Consider the following 27541-nt stretch of genomic DNA (forward strand, 5'->3'; position numbering starts at 1 on the left):
GTAACAATCCAACACTCCAGGCTCCTACAACTGCCCACATGTAAAGCAGCACTTACCCTGGATGAACTGGACTTTGGTTAGACCCCTAGAAGGGGGATAGACACTGGGGCAAATAGTTCAGCCATATATCAGTGATATATCTGCACAGTTGTGTTATCATGCTGTCATACATAAATATACTGCGAATCATGATCCGACTTTAGATGTTGTTACAAACCCCACCTAAGTTGTAGTCACGATAATGACATCTTGTTTGGTCAAGGTCAGATGTAAAAGATACATGTGACTATTGACCATCCAACACTATGATGACAAGAGGTGTTTGTGAAAATGTGAAAGAATTCGGCCACACCCAGGGTAGCTGTCACAAACTCAAAAGGCCTGCTACTGCTTGAGGCTTCAGAAGAAATACATTTATTTTCTTGAATTCTGTTTTCATTTCATCAATTATTCAAAAGTAATGGTGGAAATGATACAGGAAAATGTATGGTCAAAGTCTGCTACAAAAACATGAATGCCTGCAATTCCACGGACTTGAGTGTGAGTGAGTGAGTGAGTGAGTGAGTGAGTGAGTGAGTGAGTGAGTGAGTGAGTGAGTGAGTGAGTGAGTGAGCGAGCGAGCGAAATTTCGTGCTGCAGTCTGTAAATTATCAAGTCTGGACCTGACAATCCAGTGATCAATATCATGAGCATTGACATACGCAATTGGGATATGATGATATGTATCACCCATATCACTGATAACCTGTGAACCTGATCACCCCATCCTCTTGGTCACGTTTTAGAACAAGCTTGGGTTATTGAAGATAATTCTAACCCGGATCTTCACAGGTCATTTCACCAAGTACAGAGTTGCTAGACATTCATCAACTTTCATTAAGAAAATGTATGATGTTTCAAACTTTAACAACAGCAGCTTCTGATTTAATAGATACAGTGATGTCTTGATATACATGGTGACACTATTATCAAGCTGGACTGACAACAACCATCAATGATGAGACACATGTGCATATGTCATGACCAAGGTGACAAGCAGCACTCTATTATTACGACAGGTAACAGATAATAATGGTGACGGGGGGGTTAAAGAGTCTGTTATGATTGAGTAACTTTCAGAATGACAAATCAAACTAGCTGATCAAGTTCTTGGTTTCACTTTCAGTAATTATTCGGTTTCACTTTCCAGTCATGAAATGGTTACCTTAAATCATTACTCATTTGTATATCATTGCTGGTAGTGTGCTTTAATTGGCTTGTTGGGGAACCAAAAAATCCCAATTATAAAAATGACCCATATAAGTCAAAATGTCGCAAAAGATTTTAAGACACAACTGAGAATGACATATTTGTAGCAGTGAAATTGAAGCACTGGGCTTGTTCTTGATTTGCACAAAAAGCATTTGAATACAAGAATCCCTTTAAACTTTACATAATAGTATCAAGAGTAATACTTAAGTGTCTAGGACGCCAAATTTGTAGTTCAGGACCCCTGAAAATTACGAGCATGAGTCCCTGGGACTATCAAATATAGAACTCAATGTAAATCCCGAAGTAAGGATATAGGACTCAAGATTTATGCACAGATTGTATGCTTTTTATGAATACTCATAATGTTTTGTACTATGCTGACATGGGGATATTGTTCATCTACTGTACATCAGAACATCTGGGATAAGTGTTACTAGGGACCATATAATCAACTGCTATTGTGGTAATTTATGCTATAATGTTTAGAAAGAGATCTGACTGAATACAGAACAATAACAAAAAAAGCTACTAACCTTTAAAAGAGTACAAATCCAAAGTCTACATGAGCTAGTGTCATCCACAGAGCAACAAATACACCCTTAATCCTTGAGCATGTTGCGTCAGCACTGCGCACTATGAACTTATGTGATGCCAGCATTTACTGGAGGTGGGTTGTATTTCACTCAATAGATTCAAGTGTCTCTTATCATGTTTTTCAATGTGTATTTGGACAAATTAATGGGACATGTTCATTAGCTTTCAACTCAAGACAAGGTTCAGGGACTGAAATGCACATATTTTAGCTCTATGAATAATCATGATCGAAACACGTTTACACAGTCTTGCTGATCAACACTTTTACACATCGTGGTGTGCATTTTGTTATGGGTTTTTGGACACTTAAGAACATATTGTTGTCTTGATTATCACATGGATTTTAAAACATCTCACTTCCTTTTAATAAATAACTTTCTCCGAAACACATTGTTAAAAAATTTGCAATGTCTCTGTGACCCCTTGATACAGCTTAAAAGAGCACCTACCCTCCAAAAAATGCATGGTGTCCCAAAAACTTTAATCTGATAATACAAGTAGAGAGACTGAAAATCATTTTTGGAGACAAATGATCACAAATGGAAATCAATTACTAACAAAAAATCAAGTTCCTTTTTTAAAAAAATATTTCTGCCATTCATGATTTATGGTTGGTGTGAGTGTGTGAGATGATGATTAAGATATCATGATGATTAAGATGATGATTAAGATGATGATGATGATGATATTGGGGGTGTTCTGGGGAGGTGGGGGTGTGGTGTGTCATCAGTTTTGTACAAATGATCTGGAGGAGGGTTATCAACTGTGCACATGACAAGCCGGTAGTGGGGTGGGTTCTTCTTGTTTACTTAACATTTGCTCTGAGGATTAAGGAACATTTATATGGGCAGAAGGGTTCCCGACCGTAATCCCCATATCTTTTTATCACTCTATGCCTAAGATTTACAGTAAAATAGGTGGTTTTTAAATAGTGTTTACAGCAAGCCTACCTCGACCCTAACCTAACATAACGCTTAAATCTAAACCCAAAACCTAAACACTAACCCCTTGATATAATCATAAAAGAAATAAGATACGTTTCAGCTACTGGCGGAACTGTTACTGTACTGGGGGACATGGGCAGTTGATGATCCATCCCACCCAGCCCCCCAGCAGTTTTGAAAAATAAGGGTTTGAGTAGTTAAAAAGGTCGTCAGTTTAAAGTTTTTTACATTCTATATCCACATATCATATGTGATTAATTAAAAAAAAAACACATACAAGTAGACAGTGCATGACAAGGGCTAGGAGGAGGCGTGACCCTGACGAGGTACTCCACGTGTAAGATGTGAACACATAGGTCTGCCTGGAAGAAGCCTATGAGTACATGTGAATAGGGATACCATTAAACAAATAGATAATACAATACCTTAAATCGCTGGTACTTTTCGGAGTCGCTGAATATTCTCACACTTTCGGCTGCAAAATCACAGGCGTGTGACGGCTTCTTGACCTAATCGGTGCACATTCAAAGTGAAAGATTTGGTTTGTCTTTTCGTGGGAATAGTAGTTATGAAATGGACATCTGTTTGAGAAAACGACCCCAGTATTCGACGAAACCAAAATGGGAAATGTTTTCTGTCAAAAACCTAGACATGAAATTGTTAACTCACACGATGAAATAAACAAAAATTATGTAGAGCCTCCTTTCCCCCGCCAATAACAACTTTGTTTTCATTGGTTACTGCTATTCGCTATCGCCAATCACGTTAGTGAAAATCATCAATGGGGGTCATTCCCACACAGTCTATTTTTAGTGTAGGGGTGTAAAGGTGTTGAACTGTAAATAAATGTTTGATTGTGATGATGTGTTCTGACAGATACTTATCAGTTACCAACCCTGAAAAATAAATGATGAACATGTTAACAATATTTGGGTTAATAGTTTATTTACAAATGAATAGCATCTATTTTCTCTTTCAACGTCAACAACCTGTCTTCCCTTATGTGTTGGATGCGTGTATCGTACGATACAGCGAAACGCATTTTCTGTCTCGTTACGTTGGTGCATGGTGTTTATAGTATGGTGATGCACAAGACACGTGGAATCGTACGATAATGATGACCAACGATGCCAGTGTCACATGACAAACCATGTCATTCTCGTGTATGACAATATGACCATTTCGTTGAAACAATGAGAGTCACGATTTTTTTTTGTGTATTGTGTGTGTTTTTTTTGTTTGGATTTTTTGGGGGGGCGGGAGAGATTACAATGTTGTAACAAGGAAATAGGAAATTAGGTGTCCATTGTAGTATTGTTCATTAAACAAATTACAACACACAGGAATCAGTCCAGTGAATGTGACAAGTGGTTACAACTGACGTGTGATGTAATGAATATGTGTTTGTATGACATACTTAATGAACTGCTTCATTTTTGTTTTTTGTTTATGCAGATACTAATATCTGGATGAAATCGTGGTGGTTTATCCGGAAAGAAATAAAATAATTTGGACAATGGAAAATATGGGATGGGATGGGGTGGGGGTGGGGGGGGGAGGGGTTTGTAAATGCTGAGTAAAAAATAATAAAGTCATAAGTTTCTTTCACTGTAATGGTAAATTACATACATTAAACCTAGTACTGTTACAAGAATTCATTCTTCATTTGCTATTCATTAAAATTACTTCACCTAAATAATCAGCTTTAAGACCCTAATAATCAGATAAAATATTTGTGTCCCATTGTGTGGGGGCTTGCTTACTAAGAAACATGTAAACATGAGGTGAAATATTCACCTCTACTCCATGCATGCACATGATGAAAATATAGTACAGTTATACATTCCTGTCACATTTCAGGAAAATGCCAAACAGAATATAGATATTTCAAATTATATTTTTCTCTATTCTAATGACACTAAACTTGACAATAGTAACTGAAGGTTTGAATTATGTATTTTTGTCTGCCACTAGATAGTTGTAATGATCTGTGATGTTAGGGCATGAACTACTCACTGATAATACCAGGGATAATCTGCAACAACAATTTGTAAATAGTCTCCCTGATAATACCCTTCAGCATCTGTGATTTTTACAGTGATGATGTCAAATAGTTTTGCTAAGGCTGTTATCAACTATAACAACTAACATGCAGATTCACTGAAATAACCTCATATGATACGTCCTGAGGATTTCCTTTAGGTATGGCATATTATGTTGAAATATTGATATAAATATACAATAGAACGTTCAGAAATGAAATAGTTGATTTTATAGAGATGTTCATTTGACATGAATTATATATATTATGTACATATTAATTTGTAATTACTTAAGACTTTCCTTAAAGACCTTTTTTTCCAGCAGTCAAGGAAGACTTGATGCAGTAACCACCAATGCAACATCAATAGCTATGAACCATGCATTAGATAACAGTTTATCAGTGAGTTGACTAAACAAGGATAGATTGATTAGATGTCAAATGATCCTGTTAGTATATGACTGATCACTAACTGCAGGGTGATTGGAACTGACCAAGTTCTACAAGTGCGGACGATGTTTTAAATTTACATCAAGAACTAATACCTTGTACGTTACATAATATTATGACTTACATTCATGTAAACATGTTTATTATGCCAAAGTTGTCAAGATGGGGAAGGGCATGATTTGCTGTTTGCCTTAGGGTAAGACAGGACACAGGAAGTGACAGCCATAAGTGTTCAAAGTAGCAAGTGAAAAGGGTCCCTTACACTTCATATCATTGGAGTATGTAGCTGTATTCACATATACATAAAAATAGATGATGATATTTTCTGAAACCTGTACATGTGTTTGTTTTAAAGACAACAAAGTATCTTTCACCATGAATGGTTGTTAGATATCATTGTTATTATTATTGCTAAAACTGTTAATAGTTAATGATTTATATCTCAAATAGACTTTGATAAAATAAATGTCTATTTTCACTCTCTCTTCCCTCACAGTATATTCACCATGTAAATTCCTCACCAACAACATAAAATTACTCTGGCAAAATGTCCTGCAAAGTACCTGCAAATTGAAACCTGAAAAAAACCCCTGAAAGTCCCATTATATTCCAATGTGTGGTGTATCTTTCTTTGTTGTATTTGTTGTCCAACTGATAGTGTAACCTAACACCAAGTGCAACAACATAGAGACAGACACTTAACATCTGTCATTTGCAGCACCTGTTGCTAGCCTGCAGAATAGCAGCACCTGTGAATGTTGTGAAGAACTAACTTTAAACATCCGTCAGTGTGTATAGTTCATAATGAAATTGTCCAAAGTATAATGGTTGTCATCAAGTCATCAAACGTAATTGGTTACCTCATACTGTGTGAGCTGTGCTTATTCATCAGTGTTACAATGCAGTATAACCCAATACTTGTTTGCCTCTGATATGACACACTGCTCAGTGGATGGGTAGTACAATGTCAGCATGCAGAATGTGATGGGTATACAACATACAGTACACTGTTTTCTTGGGCATTGAATGAGTTCCAATACTGTATTTGTATCTCTGTTATGAAATGATGTGACATATCAATATGATAATGAAGTTGATTGAATGAATCATGTGATTTCCAATATATATTTTTGCATACAGCAATATTCATAAAGTAAAGAAAAAACTCTTAAAAATGAAATTAATAGACACAAATAAACTCAGCAAAAATAAACACTTGACACTCATTATTTTTCAAATAGTGTTTTGAAACTTTTCTTGAGAGAGTTCTTGTTGTGATTATGGTTAAATGCATTGTCATGGGCATTACATCACACATTCATTCTACTGGTTGGCCCCATGTAGCAAGGGGGAGAGCACTGCATGCTAAAATCATGTTTCCACGTGCCACAAGTCATGTGACCTATTGATACACGTGCAGTTGATCTCACGGTAGCAGAGTAGAGTGTCATCTCAGAAAAACACAGTTTTATGGTTAATTATTCGTTAATTTGCAATGTGACGACTGTCAAACATTCAGCGTGAACGTGCCATTGGCATGCTGAATGGAGGAGCGTCCGTCACTGATGTTGCGAGGGTTATGGGATGTAGTTGACAGACCATCCATTATCTCCACACACATGTCCATCAAACTGGCACCACAGCTGACTGCCCCTGTCCTGGTCGACCGCACGTGATGTCACACGCAGAGGACCGACAGATTGTCTTACGTCATTTGCGTGATCGGTTTGTCACTGTCTCATCCACTGGGAATGCATTGTTTTGAGGTCGAGTGACTGCCCAAACCATTCGAAATTGCCTGCGCTCTGCTCGTCTTCATGCATGGCGACCATATCGTGGACCAATTCTAACCCGTTTCCATTGACACCAATGTCTTTTCTGGGCATGATGGCACTTGAGATGGACCCAGTGAGATTGGAATAGGGTTGTGTTTAGTGATGTATCAAGGTTCACATTAAGCTCTGCTGATTGAAGAGTTAGAGTTTGGAGAAGACAAGGAGAATGCAATGCTCAGTGTTGCGTACAGGAAGTGGATCGATTTGGGGGAGGTAGCATTATGGTTTGGGGTGCTATCAACAATCATGCTCAATCCCGACTCATTGTCATCTACGGAAACCTTAATGCAGCAGCATAGAGGGATCAGGTGCTTGTTCCAGAGGTTTTGCCATTCATGGCAGCTCATGGCCCAGGTCTGACATTCCAACAGGATAACGCCAAACCTCATATGGCCGATTTAAGAACGAATTTCCTCAGGAATGCTGGCATCAATATCCCGACCTCAGCCCCATACAGCATGTGTGGGATGTGTTAGGCAAGCGGCTTCATCAAGTAAGGGACCCTTCACAGACCTTGCAGGAGAGTGGTGCCATGTGGGTACAAACATGGCGGCGCATTCCCCAAGCTGTGTGGATGCATCATCCAATCCATGAGGAAACGTTGTATTGCAGTTGTGAACGCCCATGGAGGACACACCCGATATTGACATGATTTCATTAAGTTGTGACTCACAGTTTTTGATCTTTGGACATTGATCAACATTGATCAACAGAAGAATGTGAACACTCAAAGGAAGTTGTCTTTTTGGACTGCCCGGATACTTGACATTACAAAATCATCTGATCTTGATTGAAAAAAAACATAAAAAACATATGCAAAATTGCAATCTTTGATATATATGTGATATACCTTCTACTGCTATGTGACAAATTAGATTTCCATTAAAATGTGTATGTTTCTCTCCCTGTACTGGACATGTTATATTAACATACCAATCAATTTCCCTCACTGCATAATAACATGAAGTCAAATTTCTATTACGCCTAGAAAGGCCTGTAGTTTGGTATATTACTCATGACACAAACATACACTACAGCCCCATTATTACTATCACTATTATAATTAATTGCCACAATGAAACTTTGTCCATAACTCTCTTCATTCATTATTAAACATAGCAAACTTTGTCCATGTAACATGTAACCGTGGTGTGCTGAAATAAAAAGTCACAAAAAAATGTGTGACAATGCATTTCCATTTGCATTTCTTGGCTGATACATAACAGCCCCCTCCTAAACAATCTAGATATTGAGAACAAATTTCTCTGTATGGTGTTCATATCTCTGTCAAAAAGGGAAAAAGTAGCTTTAGGCAAGGAACATATCATTTATTTACAATGGTTCCAGCAAATCATAAAGCACATCTGCAAGGAAGCAATAGCATGGATCTATAAAGTCACCAGTAATATTGTTGGAAACACAGAGGGAAAAAGTCAACTGGATAAAATGAGTCTCACTCATCCTCATCATTTTAATGTTGCAGATCTCACATTATAGGCCTTCAGTGAATTCACCTTAGAAGTTTCAAAATGCCAAGGTGACACCAAAGACCACACTTAGTCAAATTAAGGTCACATGCAACCAAGACATCAAACATAATTAAAACACAGTTATCACTTGTTCACGATATATAAAATGTATTGTGAAAAAACAAATAAACAAAATTCTAAGCATTTAAATGCAAATTAAAAGTGCAATACTTTGTATTGTGTTTATCTCCCTCAATGCGAAATAGCAGTGATACCGAACCCAGTGAGGGCCGGTGGGTGTGCAGTCATGTGTAAACCGCCTAGTCATTGCCCAATGGTTCATTTGCCATTACACTTAGCCGTCTCTTTGTTTATGGCTTGTAAGCCCGATAGGTGTTAATTTCAAATTGCAAATGGTCAGTAACTGAAGTTGTGCAATGCATATTGTCATCAGCAGACAAGCTGGCAGACATATACGTGTCAGTAAACCAGACATTCACTTTTCTCTGTGACAGTCTGCTAATCACAATCAACATGTGTTTGTTTTGTTTATTTTTATATTTTTTTTATGTAACAAGTAGATTATTTACTTGTTTGAGTACGCAACAAAGATAAGACTACAGTTCATGACCTCATACTCAAGGCAGGCATACTGTTTCAAGCTCCGCGAACCTACTCCCTGCGCATGCGTTATGGGCACAGTGCAGCATAGCTGTTGAGACCACTTTTTCCCCCCCAGTGCTGGGGGAAAATTAGTGAATCGTTTGAACTCTCATATTGCAGGCTTTTTTCATCTCGTTTATTTTCAACGTTATAGGTTAAGTTGGTCTTTTTAATGATTCAGGGAAGGTTTCGGGGAAGTGCATACCGAAAGGTATCAGAGTCTGCAAGTTGTGTTTTATGTTGCATGTGACCTTTAAGAATATCTACAGCTGACCGTCCTCACATCTGTAAGAAGAGGAAGAAGGGGCATCTGAGTACAAATTCCAATACTGTTGAAACTGACTGAATACTAAACACACATTATCTATGAAAGGCTGATATGTTGCCATATAGAGCTTGACCAATATCTTTAAGATGCTTTCACCAACCCTGAGAGAGAGTAAATTATATTTAATGCCAGCACCAGCAATATTCCAACTGCATAACTGCAGACTGTAAATAACTGGGCTTTGGCTAGGCAAACAATTGGCAATAAATAGCAGCAATCCACATCACAAGGCTACAACAACACTCACTCAGTCCACACGTGGACAGACACACAAATAGATGGAACAAGCCTGCACAAATACTGGTGGAATCATCCATGAAACATGTCTGCTTCACTGACCTACATATTGAGTAAAGATGTTCTGAAGTCAATTTACTGTATTATCAAAGTGAAACTGTAATGAAAAGACACTGAAATACTAATTATGTAATTTATCTTCAGTTCAGCTGAAATAGAAGCACAGAATCAAAGTGACTTTCATGCCTGGTCTAACAGCATATTTAATTTCAGACTTGAAACCTGACAAACTTACAGAAAAACACCTGAAATAAACATACACTTGAAATGTATTACTAGTGAGTACAAATCTTCTTCAAGATGAAAAATTACATTTTCCTGTAAAGGTAAATGTTGACAGTATTGTACTAATAATATGTACAATGTTTATACAGCCAGTAAAATGGCGATCTAGACAGTACTTAATCAACATACATTAATTATCATAACCTGATATTTATAATACAAAGGATGACATTAAGTTTGATGAAATCAATAAATCAACAATTTACATAAGTTTTCATTAGTCTCATTATCACCCATACACAATTTGACTCATGTTAACTACCCAGTAACATGATCAGGTCAACAGGACATATCCCAAAATATCCAAAATAAATTACATGATAAATACAGAAGTGGACACACATAACATCTACTGCACATGCTATGACAAAAATATCTATTTCCTTCCACGTTTAATGGGTCAGAGGTGTATTCATGTGTAATGACAACATGCCTCCATATGATACTAGTATTTGTTAAGACATCACAACAAATATTCTCATTTCTTGCACAAGACTAAATGTTTCCAAAAGACAAGGTTAATGTCTGTCTTAAGCTAGAGATAAACAAAATTCTATTTACTTTTACAAAATACTCTTTAATGAAGAAATGGGTTTCTGGGTAGCAAAAGCTAGAATTATAATTATCATATGAAAGATCATCACAGCCAAATGCTTGGCACAATAAATGAACATTTTCACAACGGTACACTCAGTCAACACTCCCAAAACAAGAAACCATAAATTACTGTAGACAGAATGTACAGATAGCAAGTTGGATTGATACTACTAGATGTATACAGTCTGGTAGCTGGTAGCACAGACACATATCAACAGAATACTACAGTTATAACAAACTCTATAGGACCAGTCATTTTCGTTCCTTGTACCTGTAGTTTGTTGTTTGCTTTTCAACTTTTTTTTGTTGTTGTTGTTTAATGCTGCACTTAACAATTTTTCAGCTTTTCAAACAAAAATATACAGCGAATGGACTGGACCACCCCCCAAAAAAATCACCTGAGTTAATTATAAATATACTATGAACATAGTTTAATATAATTTGACAAAGTTCTCAACTGAAGACACTGAAGCGAGTCTCATATCAAGAGGCTTCCATAGTTGTAAATAATAATCACAAGAGTATGATGTTGTTGGAGTCTAGGGAGATACTATATATCACTGTCCCTGAACCACATTATTTTCCCTACAGCCTAGCCCTCCCTGCAGTGCTAAGGCTCTGAATAAAGCAAGTCTAGATTTCCCTAGGTTCAGGGAATCTGAATCTCTCATTGGCTGGGGCTCCTTTTCAATTTAAATAGGCTTGTTTGTTACAATCAAAATTATGTATTCAGACACTAAGCTTTAGTCTACTCTTGTGGGGAAAGATCATCAGTATACTGAACTTCTGGGTAATTTTGGTAATGTTACCAACTAGGGAAAAGGGTGGATTAATTTATGCAGATTTGAAAAGTGTCTTCAAATGGACTAAACCTTCATATATATATATGTACTCACAAATAGATATGTAAATATATAAAATTTTGAAATTCTTCAAAGGCATTTAGGAGTTGGTGGAGTAATACCAGATGAAGTAGGGGCAACAGCTAGCCCAGAAGCATTGTGAGAAACAAGTAAAGAAGTTGTTACCCATGTATTTGTCTCAGATACACAATGTTGTATGATATAAACACATACTCTGACATGATGTACAAGTAATATTTCATGTATTTCTGTTTCCTATACACATTTCAATTTCTGTTATGTAATTACAAATATGCATGTTTATTGAAGCTAGACAAATACCTAGACGAAAACCTAATATCTATAGGTCTGTCAACAAATAATAAACCATGTGGTTTTCATTTGTGATTGTTGTACATTTGACACATTACAAAAATACTTTAATAACAAAAATATAGAGGATACATTTAGAAAATACCTGAACTGTGAAAGCCACCAACAAAGGGATTGAACAGGAATTCTTGTTAATTCTCAAAACATTTCTAATTCATATTCAGTAGTTTAGTGCTCTAAATAATGAGTGTCTCCATTCTGGTTTGCATTTATTATTTCATTCACGGAAAGGTCAGACAGAAATTTAAGAAAAATGAAACAAAAAGACTTTTTACCTCACGAGTCTGACTCTTAGGACAAAAACAAATTCTACATTAAGACTAACTATTCCAAAGTAATAATGACAATGATAACCAAGGAAATATATAAGTCATAAAACGGACAATAGTTTTGACTGATACACTACAGACACTCGATCAGCTATTAATATGTATATACTGCCAACTACCGGGTCTTTGATTTGGGTGAAGGAGATATTGTCCACACTATTTTAAGCCCAAGTACTGGTGTTGTCAAAACTAGTAGTTACTCTTGCTAAATTTGGACATGCTATTTATTCACTTACTCCGACATATGCCAAATTAAAACAGGAAATGTAGGATGTCATGCAATGAATGAGCTAAAATTATCAAGTCCTGACCATATAAATTCAGTGAATGATCAGAAGGATGCATGTTCCAATATCTGTTCAAGAGACAAACCCATTTAATCAGTGCTACAGATATTTCACAACCTAAACGGGCAGTGTATCCCACATAATGACGTCTACTATTCCTACAAGTGTGATGGCAGCCTGGCAGTACACACAACACTGAATGAGCATACTACAGCAATACCAGCTTAATATGGGAGGAATGCCCAAACTTAGGCAAGGCCTAAGTGTTTACCACTTGGTAAAACCCAAGGATATGGGTATGGGGCAGATCAACCTCAGTTTAAAAACAGGCTGTACCATGATTTGAACCCACAATAGATGATTGCTTGTATGACACAGGGATGCAACAGAATTCTGATGCCTCAGAAATAACTGGATTGGTATGAGACAAGGGACATAACTCTTGTCAAATCTTCTTGAAGTACTTCCTTGTTCTAAATATTATTTTCAAGAATTGTTTACAGTCTGTAGTGAAACGTAAACGAGTAAATGGATTTTACTCTAATAGTAAATAAAACAAAGTTAAAATAAAAATTATGAATCCTCACAATTTTACCTTGTCAAACGAACATCAGAATTTCATTCAACATATTATAAAAGTTGTTTCATAAAAGACTCAAATCACTATTATTGGTTTGTATTACAAGGGGTAAGCGCAGTAAATGGAACAAAGAAATAAATTTGAAATTGAAACAAACTAATTTGTTTGAAATGAAATTCATCGCTACATTTTCTCTGCAAACAGACTATATGAAAAAAGCAGATTCAGCTTCTAGCCTTGAAGAGAATTATTTGATAATGAAGTGTAAATATGACAATTTCATACAATGTGGAGTAATCATGAATAAACACAAATGTACATATATTGTTGACAGTGACAACCTCGAAACAATGTCAGTGCATTGTGGTATATGGATAAAATAATCACTTAAGCTGGAAAGACACTAATAATGAAAAATATTGAATTACAATGGTTCAAAATGGTTTGTTGATATTTAGCTGATCTTATTTACCATCCAGTTCAAGATACATAAGAAAGATGCACAGATCTCACGTTTCTTTAGGTGATATAGAGTTAAGGTATGTCCATGATATAATTGTGTGAAGCATTTGCACAATATTGAATATATTTGAACTACATGGACATGCCCCTGATTTTCATATAACCTTTCAATCATTGACAATTCCATGGCAGTCTGTTGCTATAACACTGTCAAAACATTTCTTTCCTCTCTGGTGGTAATCACATAACTTCACTTGGATATCTGTCATCCTTAATTGTCACATCTAAAGGTTGTCCACATTCCACAAGGACAATACATACTTTTAAAATATGCAAACAAACAACAACAAAAAAAACTCAGAACAATTTATGTAACTTTTCCCACATCAATTTCAAATCTAACAATCACTTTAAATGGGTAGGGTTCGCATTTGTACATACACACACTATAAATTCAATCAGATAATATCTCAATGCCACAAGGCATTGTACTTATTTATATTTGAAAGTACTTTAATGGGAGTCAACATGAGATTGAATGTTTGATGTGGCAGTGATTTCCAGTTGACTGTAAAAACGTAACAGTCAAATAAATGGAATATTGCACATAACTGTCAGTCTCAGCAAAAACACTCAACTAATACTGGTAAACATCTTCATACAATCTCTTGTATATAAGAACTGCAATGACAGTGTATGAAATAAGTCCTGTCTGACCATCAGAGACAGGATAGATTTCTGACATGATGGTCTAAATATACAGCTGCATAGCCCGATGGTCTGGTAAACACATTAGATAACATGTTCCATACATCTGAGTAATACTCTTTGGATTGTCTGGTCTGGTTAAATCCATTTCTGGCTGATAACATTTTGAAGTTATCAGCCCTGTTGTTTGACTGTGTTTTGGGCTTATTTCATACACTGGTAACGAGCACTCAAACAGGTTTTTGATCAGACAAACACCACTACATCAACTTAAATATATCTAGTGCTATTATTGTGCTTCAGATTGGTGTGAAATGTCAGTTTCTGAGCATTCCATTACAACATTAATCTGTTGTTTCATGTCCATCCTGAAATTTCACTTCAGTGACGGTATCAACAGGACATCACAATAGCAGTCTTTGATTATAGCAATGTTCTGGTGTATACTCATCTTTAAAACAACATTCATCTTAATATATTGCTTGAAAGTTGGTCTCGTGGGATTAACTTGTGATATGGAGAGCAAGACAAACTAGTCCTGATTTTTAAGGACCAGAAACTGTATTGTGGAATTACACAAGATGTTGACGATAACATCAAGCCACATCTTCATCTGATCCTGGTCCAGTGTCAATGTTGCGGGCCAACATGTAGTTGTCCATATCGATGGAACGACAGTTGTTGATAGCATAGCGGAGTTTCTCTGCTAACATCTCTTTGCTGCTGTACACAGGAAGACGCAGCTGGAAGAAACATGTCTGTGAAGTGGGCAGGCTGTCTACTCCCTGCAACGTCATCAAAAGCACAATATTACACACAAGAACAGTCAGTGCAAAAGGTCCAAGCATTTCCCCTCGTGTTGACTGATGAAGGAATTTTGTGACGATACGTATCATATGAATGAACTGCGTAAGTGGTAAGACACTCACCCTATCTGAGGTCATAATCTGGAAGCGCTGTGTGATGTCAGCAGGGTTTGTTGGAAGACGACTTCGTCCAGATATAAAGCGGAGAAACTGGATCCTCTCTTCATTAGTAAAGGCCTCAAGAACATCCCAGAACCACTGAATGATAATGTGGCACTCATCTATTCCTCTGTACCTGATGCCCAAAATAAAGCAGACACTTCAGGTACAACAACAGTTTGCTATTGTCAACTTTCATAAAAGCAATTATTTCACATATATCAAACTTAATTTACCTATGTTAGTTTAAAACATGTTACATCACATCACATATATAAACCTTTCAAGAGAATAGAAATTTCTAATTTTGTATTTCAGTTATTAGTGGAGTGCAGACCTGACAACTTTGCGGAGTACATCAATGGACACCTCTGCAGTCCCGCACACAAACTGTTCCAGTGTCTGTGCTGTCAGGAGAGATATCAGGGGCACTGGGATGATCCAAGACATCCCTTCTCTTATTGCTGCAGCCTGACCAATAAGAACATACATATCACAAGTGGACAACAACTGTATGTGGGACAAACCTGTATTTGGTATTAGATTTTGGATAGGTTATAAAGGAATTCTCCATGTATATACTGCTCTGAAGCAGAATACGATCGGTTCAAACAGGTATCCTCCATCAGGTACTATTTCACAATGATCATAGTTTTTTATTGCAAAAAGCATACACATTACAAAGAAATAATTCTTCAAACAACATGATTCCTAACCACACCAAAAAACACACACACATTTAATGCGCATTCCTAGTCAAAAGACAAAATGTCAAAATTTTGCTTTGTGTCAAGTCAAACATGCTTCATGGATCATACTGAAGAAGTATTTATTATTTTTTTTTGATCAACATACTATCATTAAAAGTGAAAATGACAGCACTGATTATCTTTTCTCTCCATATCAATCAATCTAACTAATAATCTTGCTATTTTCACTGCTTGTCCTTGCCGAGACTACTCACTTGCTTGTCCATCTCATGGAGCCTGTGCTGCATAACACGCTCCACATATTCCTTGCGGTTGTGGAAGTGGAGGGGGATATTGAAGCCTCCTGTCACAACGGCAACCATTCTTTGATCACAACTCTGACCCTCAAAGCAGTCAATAGGGATGAACTACGAACAAGACAAAATAAACAAAAATAAACTTAGACAAACCTGTGAGGTTGGTTGAATGTATACTAACAACCTGTCTCGAAAATGAATATATTTAAATAGAAACACAGTTCCTAAATTATATTCATAACACATAATAACAAGGAGAAGAAGGACTATGCATATTTTAATTGCTTGCAATTCCACAACAGCAGTAAACATTTTATCATCCATCACAGATATGCTAGTGAAAGTGTGCATGGCAAGAATATTTATTGCCCTCAACACCTCTTCCAATAAACACATTACAAGCTCATGAAAGCTTGTTTTAATTAAAGATACATCATCAAAGATACTGTCTCAGTCATACAGGTCAATGCATTCATTCTACCATGACGTTGTAAATAACTCCATTCCAACTTGTCAGTCAGATGACTTGACGTCCAAATAACAACAATATGATTTCAGTGTTTAAGGCAAGTATCACTTAATACAAAAAAATACCCCTCCCCATCCCCCTGCCAAACACAAGACAGATCCCATGCCACCAGTTCACATTTAAACATGTCATCTCTTACTTATATGTTTGAAATACCATTTTGAAGTGGTTAGATTAAAATAAGAGATATCTAAGCTACAGAGAGGTTACCTCAAAATTAATTTTTTTATCTGCTGAAGACCAAAATCTGTATGTCAGTAAGTTTAATGATGTCAGAATGTAGTTAGCCATTCTATTTGTTGTGTCCTCACCTCATGGAAGTTGGTTTCATTAACACCATTCTCATGGATGTCCTGGATACCTCTCAGGCTCTGTATGTACAAGTGGTCCACCTGACACACGACAGAATCACAGTGTTTATTGCTTTGTTCAAACAAAACAATCTTAATTTCAAACATTTAAATAGGAACACACATGAGTCAATACATTTATGCAATGCTACAGTAACATATACCAAACAGCAAAAGAAATGCAACGCTGGCATTTTGTCATGTATTTAAAAAGAAGACATAAACATGAATACTTACCTTCATGAGGTTTCATTTTTAGCATTTCTTTTGCTGTTCAGTATATATTAACCCAATATAGACACTGAACATAGACAAATACTGGGGATAATGTAAAGGAATATGATGAAACATCATAATAACTGTGTCTCTCCCAGTCCCCATAACAACTTCCATGTCATTTAAGAACAAGATCTAATATCCTTTTCTATGAGATATGCAAGGAAAGTACAAGAGAATGAGACTGTACCCACCTCTTCCAAGTCCTCGACCTTGAGTGGCATGCCAGCAATCAACTTCCACACACATGGGGCCAGGTGGAGGTCAAGTGGCTTCTTGGTCCGTACTGCCACTCCGAACAGAATACCCAGGAACCGGAACAGGACCATGTTTTCCTCTGATGTCAAGGAAGGGTTCAGCAAGAATCTAAATTTAGATATCAGGGTTGCGTAACTTTAGGGCAACTACTAGTTTGACATACATCACAACACTTAGTATGAGCTAGCAGATTAATAAAGTGTTGTTTAACAGTCAGTGAGTAAGTGAGCATGGTTTTATCACACTTTTTGCAATGTTCTAGCAATATCATGGTGGGGAGCTCCTGTAATGGGCTTTGCACACCGTACCTATATGGGGAATTGAACCCTTCTTTGGGGTGACAAGTGAATGCTTTTACCACTAGGCTACCTAACTGATCCTGTTGTATAACAACTTGTAATTAAAGGCTATAATTTTCAATACATAAATTACCTGTCTCTGTTGTTTCCTGACTCATTCCTGGCATTTGGTGTCGGAATCAGTAGTGGAACAACTCCAGACTCCAACTCCTATTGGAGAAAAGTTAACAGGGATCAGCTCGACATGAACATACTGACATGTTGCAATAAAGTCACTATTCCATACTGTGAATACAGTATTAATTAATCTGTCAATATACTGTTTTATTACTGAATAATCTTGACACCATTTCTGTATGGGTGTATGATGATTCATAATAAAGTTAAAATGAAGTGTTTTCTGATGAAAAAAATTTATACAAACCTGTAGAGGTTATGAATTCTTTGAAGAATGTCCCCCTTGGGGTACATATATAGCATTAACATGTCCATTTTAAACTGCCTACGACGGTTGTAACAATATTTCAATAAATATTTTACAAAACAAAAATTTCGTTTTTGTCTTGTGAGCCCAACAGCCAAGAGCCGGTAACTCTCGCGGTCTACCTCGTATCTTACTTTTCATGCTGAACTAGTCAGACAGAATTCTTCAAAGAATTCATAACCTCTACAGGTTTGCATAATTCTTTTTCAGAAGAAGTCCTCCTTGGGGTACATATATAGCATAAGACAGACTCCCAACAAACATGAGTCTGGGAGAGGCATTCTGTCTGCTAACGTGTACCCTTCACACACTCTCATACACTGCCAAAGCGGCAAGAGATGGAGAAAAACACTTACCCAATCACCGTGGCAAATGAGGGTAATAAGAGTCAATCAGACAAGGAGCTTATAAGCGATGGACATATGCCAACGCCCCATTCTCTACACTGAACATTCCACAAACCAGCTAAACAGTGCCAGGAATAATAAGCAAATAATAGCGTATGTCAATGTTATAATGTAAAATTTTGTTACCACCACCAGTAAATACCCATCACCAATAAGAATGATTCTGTGGAACCCACCGCCAGAAAGAATGTATACAAGGTTGTAAGATCGAAAGCTCATTCAGCTAGGGGGACAGGGCCCACTGGTGAGAACTGTTTGGCCCAACCGAGCATGCTTCCGCGAGTGCTTGTCCAAATGGTAGTGTCAGATGAATGTGCTCAGCCGGCTCCAAATAGCTGCTGAGCAGATCTCCTCAATGGGCAGTGCTGCTGCATAAGCCTGTGATGTAGCCACTGCCCTAACAGAATCAGCTTTTAACCCATTAGGTATGGTTAACCCATGGGTAAGCCATTCAAATGGCAGAGACAAGCCACCTTGAGATGGTCTGCTAGCTCGCCAGCAGACCAGTTCTCCCTCCACCACAACAGCAGAACAATTGTTTATCCTTCCAGATATCAGCTGTTTGTTTGATATAAGCTCGGATAGTTTTACAAACGTCTAAGACGTGAACATGTCGAAGAGAGGTACTAGACAGGGGAGGATGAGCGTGGGTAGCTCAATAGGTGCTGTAGCATGAAAGTGCCTGCGATCTTAGGACGTAAGAAAGACAGTCAGAGCAGGATATGCTAACATTGCTTGAATGTCGCCTACCTGCCTACCGCCACAAGAAAGGCAACTTTCCAAGTTAACAGCTGGAGAGAAAGAGACGACAGCTCGTGAAAAAGAGGACCAGACAGCCAGTCAAGAACGACCCCCCCTTGGGAGACTAATCAGCCGGACAGTTGGACGGATTCTATCCACACCTGCTAGAAAGCGGCGCACGAGAGGGTGCTGCCCCAAGAGAGCACCGTCGACAGGAATATGAAATGCCAAAATAGCTGTGGAATAGATTCAGATAGTGGACACGGCTACACCGGTCTCTATCGGAGACTGTAAAAAAATTCCAATACTTAAAACTAAAGAGAAGGGATCAAGAATCCCCCTGTCGACACACCAACGTGCATAACAGGCCTATCTATCCTCATACTGAATCCCTCTGAGAAGCAAGAATTGTGTTTGCAACTGGTGCAGGAATTCCGCTCGCTTGCAGGCGATTTCTGACAAACGCCAAGCCACCCACTGAATCCTGGGATTTGGGTGTGTCGCTCCTTTCTGGGATAGTAAGTCCGGTCGAAAGGGTAATAGGACAGGAGGCAGAGGCAGAAACCTGAGAATTACCGGAAACCAGCTTTGAGACGACAAAAGCAGTGCAAGGAGCACTAACATTCGAGCTGGTTGAGTGGCAAGCTGTGAGAGGACTTTGGGAATCTGTGGTAGAGGCGAGAACGCCCACAATACCCTGCCCGTCCAATCGAGTTGGAAAGCATCCTGGGCATCCGAGAGCAAAACACTGGATTCTGGTTTGTTTCCCCTGAGGCAAACTGATCCACCTGGAACGACCCAATCAACCGGGAGATAGTCTCTTCGAATATCTCCTGATGTAGCATCCACTTGTGCGAGTCCACCCCCGTGAGATAAACAGGACACCTCCGTACATTGAACTGGTCGCACCACAGTGGAAACTGCCAAGCCTCTCGTAGGAGTGACAGAGACACCATACTGCCCTGTTTCAGGATATAGGTCATCGCCGTCTCGTTGTCCATCTGTAGACACACCACTCAGTCGCAAACCATCTCCCGAAAGTGTTGGAATCCAGACCACCGTCCACCGCCGTAAATGAGGAATTAACCACCCTGGAGTGTGAAGAATAATCTCGTAACTCTAGGCATGAGTCCATATCCAAGCCAACGCTTACTGAATGGGTCGCATCCTCAAGCGTGCTCTCCAAACAATGTCCACTGTAACGATTTCCCATTCCAACAGGAAAAGGGAAAGGCGGCCACCCACAGGAATGTGCAGCAGCAGGCAGTGAATTCCCGACTTTGGCAGTACTCCAACTGCTCAATTCGGGGTGAGCAAGGCTCCGGAGGACCTGTTACTGGGAAGCTGGGGCCGACTTCCCTTTCCTCGGAAAAGGCTACTGTGGCGCTGCAGCCTTGCCCTTGCCCCTACCTATACCTTTGCCTTTATGCGCCTGCAATGGCTGTTTCAATTTAGCAGGCTCCTTGGCCGTCGTAGACCACTGGAGGGTTGTACAAGTTGAGGTCCCCCATCAAGTATCTATAATTCAGTGCAGGTAGATCAAAACGAGACCGAGAACCCGACAGAAGGGGGTTAACCACTTCCGCGAGAATAGATGGAAGGATACAGAGGCCGGTGACACCACCTTCGAATTTACACCTGAAACGGAGTCTGAGTGGCAGACACCGCAGGTACAAAACCCGCCAGACCAATATTGGCAACCATGCTGCGGTCGGTACCGGCTCACTCCCTAATGACATCCCCACACCAACACCAGAGGCTTGGCTGGGGATTTCTTTGGACGCTGTGTGTGTAGATATGCCCAATTCCGGACGGACGCCGATCTCCTGCCGGAGACCAGACATCGCGTCTAAAATTAGGGTATGTACTGATGTCATTTGTTGCTGCAACAAAGAGGAAATTAGACCAAGTGTTAAAGATTGAGGGGTTTCAGGTGGAGGTGCAGTAGAGGATGACGCCACCGCCGGGGTTGGGCCCAAAATACTCTTCACTGGTTTAGAAGATTCCACACACACACACACCCCCCACCACTGAAAACGAAGACGAACCCTTTTTCTTACTTGAATCTTCTTTTGATTTCTTGGATGGAGGCTCTTGAGTCCTGAATTAAGGACTGATAAAACTGAAGGTCTGCATGCCTAGATTTTAAAGCATGAGGCGATAAAGCTTGGCATATGTCGCAACCTTCCCAGGTAGCATGGCAGCATTGGCCCAATGCTGTATTACTGCCGCGAGTTACGCTTGTGCCGGCAACGGAGCTCATGGCATTGGCACAGCACTGGGCCACCGCCGGGGAGCCACTGTCTCTCAGCCACCAGCTGGTACCAGCAGATTCCCAGCACTGACCCATGTGTTCTAAATTTAACCTCTTTATCGGTTCATCTGCCCAGAGCTACTTTTAGTTGTGAAACTTGAAGATTAACTTACAAATATATCTAAAAAGCCCTTGTCCTGTTTCACACAATCAGTGCACAAGCGTTTTTGCGAAAGATAAAAGTTTATAGTCTAATTAGTCTAATTATGATCTAATAGAAACTACAAACAATGGAAACATTTGAAACAGGCATTTGCTGCAGACTGTCAACTGAAGAATTTCTCCTAAGAGCGGTATCTTACACCAGTGTTCACTCTTGCACTTGTCCGAGGATTTACAGATTTCAAGTCCCTTTTCCACGTGATATACCAGGATCATTTAAGAAAGGTATAGTCTACCATATTTTCACAGTTTTAAAATATATGCAAACATGTTACTAAAGGATAAATGGTTTATTTGGAAATGGTTGTAATTTGATACATAAGTGCCACTGAGTTAAACGTGGCCATCCTAACGATTTACAGCAGCATTTCATTTCAGTACTATACTTGTCACTGTTTTCTGTAATCAGAAATACATATGGTTTTCGATCAGTACCACATTTGGTAACAATTGCATACTTGACTGACTGGGATTGTTAAAATTTCAAATTATATTATGAAAAGAAAGTGTTTGAAACATACAAACTCGAAAGGAGCTTCAGAGGTAAGGCAATCTAGAATTGTCAAACTTGTGACTTTATATATGACAGTACACAATAATATACATTGAAATGTTTAATGAAATTAGAGAATTATTGATACAGCATTTTTATGTACTTTTACGTCCAATTTCAATTTCCATTTCAGAAGCAGCACGGAAGAACCCAGCGTGCACGAAGGCATCTGATTGCGAAATGGAAAGCCTCATAAAACTGCGACAAACGTACAATAAACAACTCCATCATCAAAAACTGTGTTCCACAGGAGATATCGCTTGTATGAGATCGTGTGTCAGCTCCTGGGAGATATCGTTTTGATAGTAGACTTTGTATTGTGCCCTGTCAATGAACTTCATGACGTCACAATGCTGTGGCATCACTGTTTTGAGAGTTGTACATTTTCATTGAAAACTAATGAAGCATGATTTTTGATGATGCATAGAATCTCATTTCATTACGTATTAGAGAGTGAATTAAAGTTAAGAAGATACATTTAATTATTTTGTTTTCTGTTTTCAACCGCATAGATTCAACTATTTATGACATACACACATTTTAGTACCATTGAATTGCATATCTTAAGACAATTCGTAGATATTTGTTAATGTTCTATTTTTATGTAAGATATATAATGATATGTGAACACATGTTCCGTTTCATAAAGTTTTATTTTTTTAAACATTCTTGTTAAGAAACCTTAGAATTTAACTTACCGTTGGTAAATACAGTGTTATAAAGTGTTTTACAGTATCTGTACAAATGTCGATTGTCACAATCACAAGGGATGGATGGTAGAGAAAACCAAGATACGATTTCTTGGCCTTAAACAATGAGGAATCATGTATGTAGATTAAAAAGCCAGGATGATATGATTGGCAAAAGGAAGGCACAGCATTGGCTACAGACTGGCACGCCATCATTGGGCCAATGCTGGGCCAACGTTGATAATCAGCATTGGCCCAATGCTGAATGCCAGCACTCGCCTAATTTTTTTTTACAGCAGTGGCCCAATGCTGGCCCAATGCTGCCATGCTACCTGGGTTGCTCATCGTGAGCTTCCTCCTCCAGGCATCTAAGGCATAACAAATGCCTATCTTGAGGGGGCAGCATGGCGCTACATGTTGTGCATCCTCTGAACTGGAAAAAACAGAGCCGAGCTATGACTAGTAGCAAGGTCCGCTGATCCATCAAACGCACATGAATATTCAACAGAAACAATAGTACCCACGGGCGGTATTTATCTGTTAAAAACTTCAAGCTATTATACCTATAATGAATGAATAGCCGACACATGTGCATAAGTAGAGAAGCCATGAAGGATATGATATTTAAGTAACTCAACAACAATTAATAAACACCTCACTTTTTATATACAATGAGATAAAAATGTAGGCATGTTAAATTATAATTATAATCCCGTAGTACTCTTTATCCATGCCTATAGTCTTGACAAGGCTGGAAAAATTAACCGCGAGGAACGTATCGACCGTCATCTTACCAGCCACATGGCTGGAAGCAAAGGGCACCACGCAAAGTTACAACATTTCATGAATGAAAAGGAGTGACTTATAAATTCCTGATAGCGCCTTTGCATTAAAAAGGAAGCATACATACAGAGTTTGGTGCTTTCTCACTCATTTTGAACTTCACTTTTGTAAGCTTTGCTTTACTGTAGAGAAGAGCTGTGAATAGACAACTGTCCTCAATGACAACAGTATGAAAAGTGAGGTGTGAGGTAGACGGCAGGAGTTACCTGCTCTTGGCTGTTGGGGACCCAGGAAGGGGCCGTGTAGGGGTGGTCTCACAAGACAAAAATGAGTTTTTTGTTTTGTAAAAGATTTATTGAAATATTGTTACTGTTGTAGGTATTTTAAAATGCTATATATGTACCCCAAAGAGGACTTCTGAAAAAGAATTAGAAAATAAAGACCGGGACCAGAACTTATGAATGTTTAAGGATTTCCACTGAAATTGCATGAAGTGGAGTTTCCATCAATGGAAATCAGATGGGCTTTGATGTCATGAAACATTCTAAGGAGCAAATGTCTGTGTTAATAAAAATGTGTCACTAGATGTGAACATGTGGTTGAAAAACTAATGACAAATTCAAAAACATCACTCAGCCCCTGTTTCAGCAATGACTTCTTTGTTAAGGGATACTTGTATAGATGAGTGTGGATTCAGTGATCAAATATTCAACGCAACATAGGTACTCACCATGCACATTTCTGTGATAGTGTCATCAAACACACCCCCTGCATCATCGGCACCCTCTCCAATCAGCTTCACCTTCCAGGCATGAGCTGGCAGTCGAAGTTCCTCGGGACGCAGTTTCACAACCTGTTGTGCAATCTGTACATACACAGGACGGCACTTCTTCCCCCTGGTAGCAGAGTTGAGTTTATAATCATTAGGATGGCAAATAACACACATTGCCACAAGTATTCAAATGCAAATTGCACCATGGCATCATGAGAGTGAATGATTAACTGAGCGAGTAAGCTTACTGTCGTAGGAAAACCATGTGTGAAACCAAAGGGATTGAATATAGCAGCTTCTAATCCGAAAAACAATCAAGAGGAATTTCAAGGGATGCAACTCTGCCCCACAATCAAGAAAATCTAAGATGGGCCAGAATATCTAATTGTTTAGTTTAAATTAAAAACATTTGATTGTGTTTAGAAATACCTTGTTGAGAGTCTCTTCACTGTTATCTGGGGCCTGCATGTATTGCCAAGAGACATAGTCTTGCCAATAGATCTCACCATGGGTAGTGTGTACACACGAGGTGACAAAATTGGGCGAAGTCGGCCATCCATTATGCCAGAAATACCAGCATCAAAACTGTTTAATTCCTACGAAAATTAAAACATAAAATATTTCAAAGAAGATCAAAGTACCAAATAGAAAATCATAAAAGAATATCTAAACTAGCTGCTGCCAGTTGATGCCAAGCTTATCTGAAAATGCCAAATATAACCGCACAAGGAACGAGTGGCAATGCAGTCATGTTCTTACCTGTCTGGGACAGAGATTATGGAGTTTCCAGGAAGAGTAGACAAGATCTGAGAATCTGTGTAGCACTAAAAGACGAGACTTGATGGCTTCAATAGAGATCTCTTTCAGGGATCCATACTGTGGGGGGACAGATTCTGGTGTGCCAAGCTGGAGGGGGGCAGGGGCACCAGGGATACGCTTCGGAGGGGGAGGAGCAGTCCATGCTGCACTGTGAGTTCGACCTGCTGAAATCTATAGAAATTCAGGAGGTCAAGTGCTTACTAAAAACAGGGAGATTCTAACAAGAGGAGCAGTAACTCCTTGAAAAGCCCCTTAACTTATGTTGTGTCACTTAACATTTTGTTAATGTCCATGCCATTCCCCACATGCAATAAGATATCTGAATTAATTACTAATGTAAACAGACATGTCTTAAAGTAGATTTTGAAAAAAGGACAACTGATGTTAACACATGTGTTCTACTAGCAATAGTTTTGCGTTCTTTAACATGTTTTGGGAGGGATGGCCGTGGAGTATCATTTATTCTTTCATTCATTTCCATGTGTACTGCTTTTTCTTTTTCTTTCTTTCATTCATTCATTCACATAGTTCATTCATTCTTTTATTGTAAAATTCTGACACAATAAACTGTTAAAGCCGAAGTTGTGCTGGAAACAAACCAAGCCACTGTGTGCATTGTAAGCATGACAAGGCACACATAAATTAGTACAAATGGTAAAGAAAGAAAGCCAGTGACCTATCCCTGTTGTAGATTATCCCTGCTAAAACATGTGAGTAAATAAATATAAGCCATTTGGTACGTTTAAACAGGATCTATGTTTATTAAATCAATCCTCGTAGGCTTTTGAAATTGATATCTTACCTGTCTGATGTTCTTGGTTGCTAGTCCAGTTATCTGCTGTGGTTCTCTTATTGAGTTGGTGTGTCCGAGACCAAGCTGCCCGTCAGAGTTATTTCCCCATACCCACACTTCACCCTTAGAAGTGAGGGCAATAGTGTGGTCAGAGCCAGTCTGAATGTCTGTCACAAAGTGACCACACAATGCACTCACACACATAGGTATGGTGTGATTTCTGCACCTTGCATCACTCTGTCCTATCAATCGATCTGTTGGCAAATGTTCAATACAACTGTAACATACTTATATACAGACACCAAAAACCAGCAGATACTAAGTGGATGTGAACCCCTACACCATAACATGCAAGTAAGTTAGGAATGATCACACAAAAGGTCTATCAGAGTCCATGCAGTGATGAGCAAAAAATCTGAATCAATGTTTAAAATTGAAAACTAAAATAAATATGTATAAAATGTTATAGCACTTTAATTACCTTCAATATGTAATAATCATAAAAATACAATACTCAATGTTTCATAATCGAACAATTTTTCAATAATACAAAGAATATTGAATATTCTACCTTGGCCCCAGGTGAAGACTGTTCCATTCTTGGTGAGAGCCATGGAAAACTGTGCTCCACAAGCTACCTTCTTCACATTGACACTGTCAAGAGCTTCTATCTTGGTGGGGAGAGACTTGGACAGTGTGTTGCCCAGACCCAGTTTGCCATAATCCCCATCACCGAAGGACCACACGGACATACCGTCAACAGACACACAGAGAGTGTGATTCAGACCACATGCAACCTGTACCAGAACAAAGACAAATGTTGGAGAGTCAGAACTGCCTTAAGTCTAAGTAAGGGGTTAAGCTGGAGTATAACTGCTAGTTCACAACACATGTGCCTCTGTTACTTCATTTTATACCACCACTGTCTGATCTGAAAGTGACATTGGCCGTAGGTGTATACCAAAAAACATGGGCATGGGTACTGT

The 27541-nt window shown here is 38.6% G+C and overlaps 2 protein-coding genes across 2 annotated transcripts in view; both read right to left on the bottom strand.

The window, feature by feature from the left end:
• The window catches only part of LOC137277729 (long-chain-fatty-acid--CoA ligase ACSBG2-like), a 53687-nt gene extending 50366 nt beyond the window's left edge, over positions 1-3321 (bottom strand). Inside the window, exon 1 of the mRNA XM_067809624.1 lies at positions 3215-3321. The gene's annotated coding sequence lies outside the window, so the exon portion shown is untranslated. The remainder of the gene's footprint in view (positions 1-3214) is intronic.
• A 10241-nt stretch (positions 3322-13562) lies between these two features.
• LOC137278803 (probable E3 ubiquitin-protein ligase HERC1) overlaps positions 13563-27541 on the bottom strand; it is a 79404-nt gene continuing 65425 nt past the window's right edge. Inside the window, exons 67-78 of the mRNA XM_067811313.1 lie at positions 27127-27352; positions 26565-26809; positions 25703-25933; positions 25373-25539; positions 24902-25067; positions 18172-18248; positions 17676-17847; positions 17167-17247; positions 16285-16437; positions 15658-15791; positions 15285-15456; positions 13563-15140 (exon numbers count right to left, since the gene is read on the bottom strand). Coding sequence (XP_067667414.1) covers positions 14952-15140; positions 15285-15456; positions 15658-15791; positions 16285-16437; positions 17167-17247; positions 17676-17847; positions 18172-18248; positions 24902-25067; positions 25373-25539; positions 25703-25933; positions 26565-26809; positions 27127-27352 — 2013 coding nt within the window. The 3' untranslated portion in view covers positions 13563-14951. The remainder of the gene's footprint in view (positions 15141-15284; positions 15457-15657; positions 15792-16284; positions 16438-17166; positions 17248-17675; positions 17848-18171; positions 18249-24901; positions 25068-25372; positions 25540-25702; positions 25934-26564; positions 26810-27126; positions 27353-27541) is intronic.

Source organism: Haliotis asinina, chromosome 3 (genome assembly GCF_037392515.1).
Source record: "Haliotis asinina isolate JCU_RB_2024 chromosome 3, JCU_Hal_asi_v2, whole genome shotgun sequence".
In the NCBI taxonomy this organism is placed as follows: Eukaryota; Metazoa; Mollusca; class Gastropoda; order Lepetellida; family Haliotidae; genus Haliotis; species Haliotis asinina.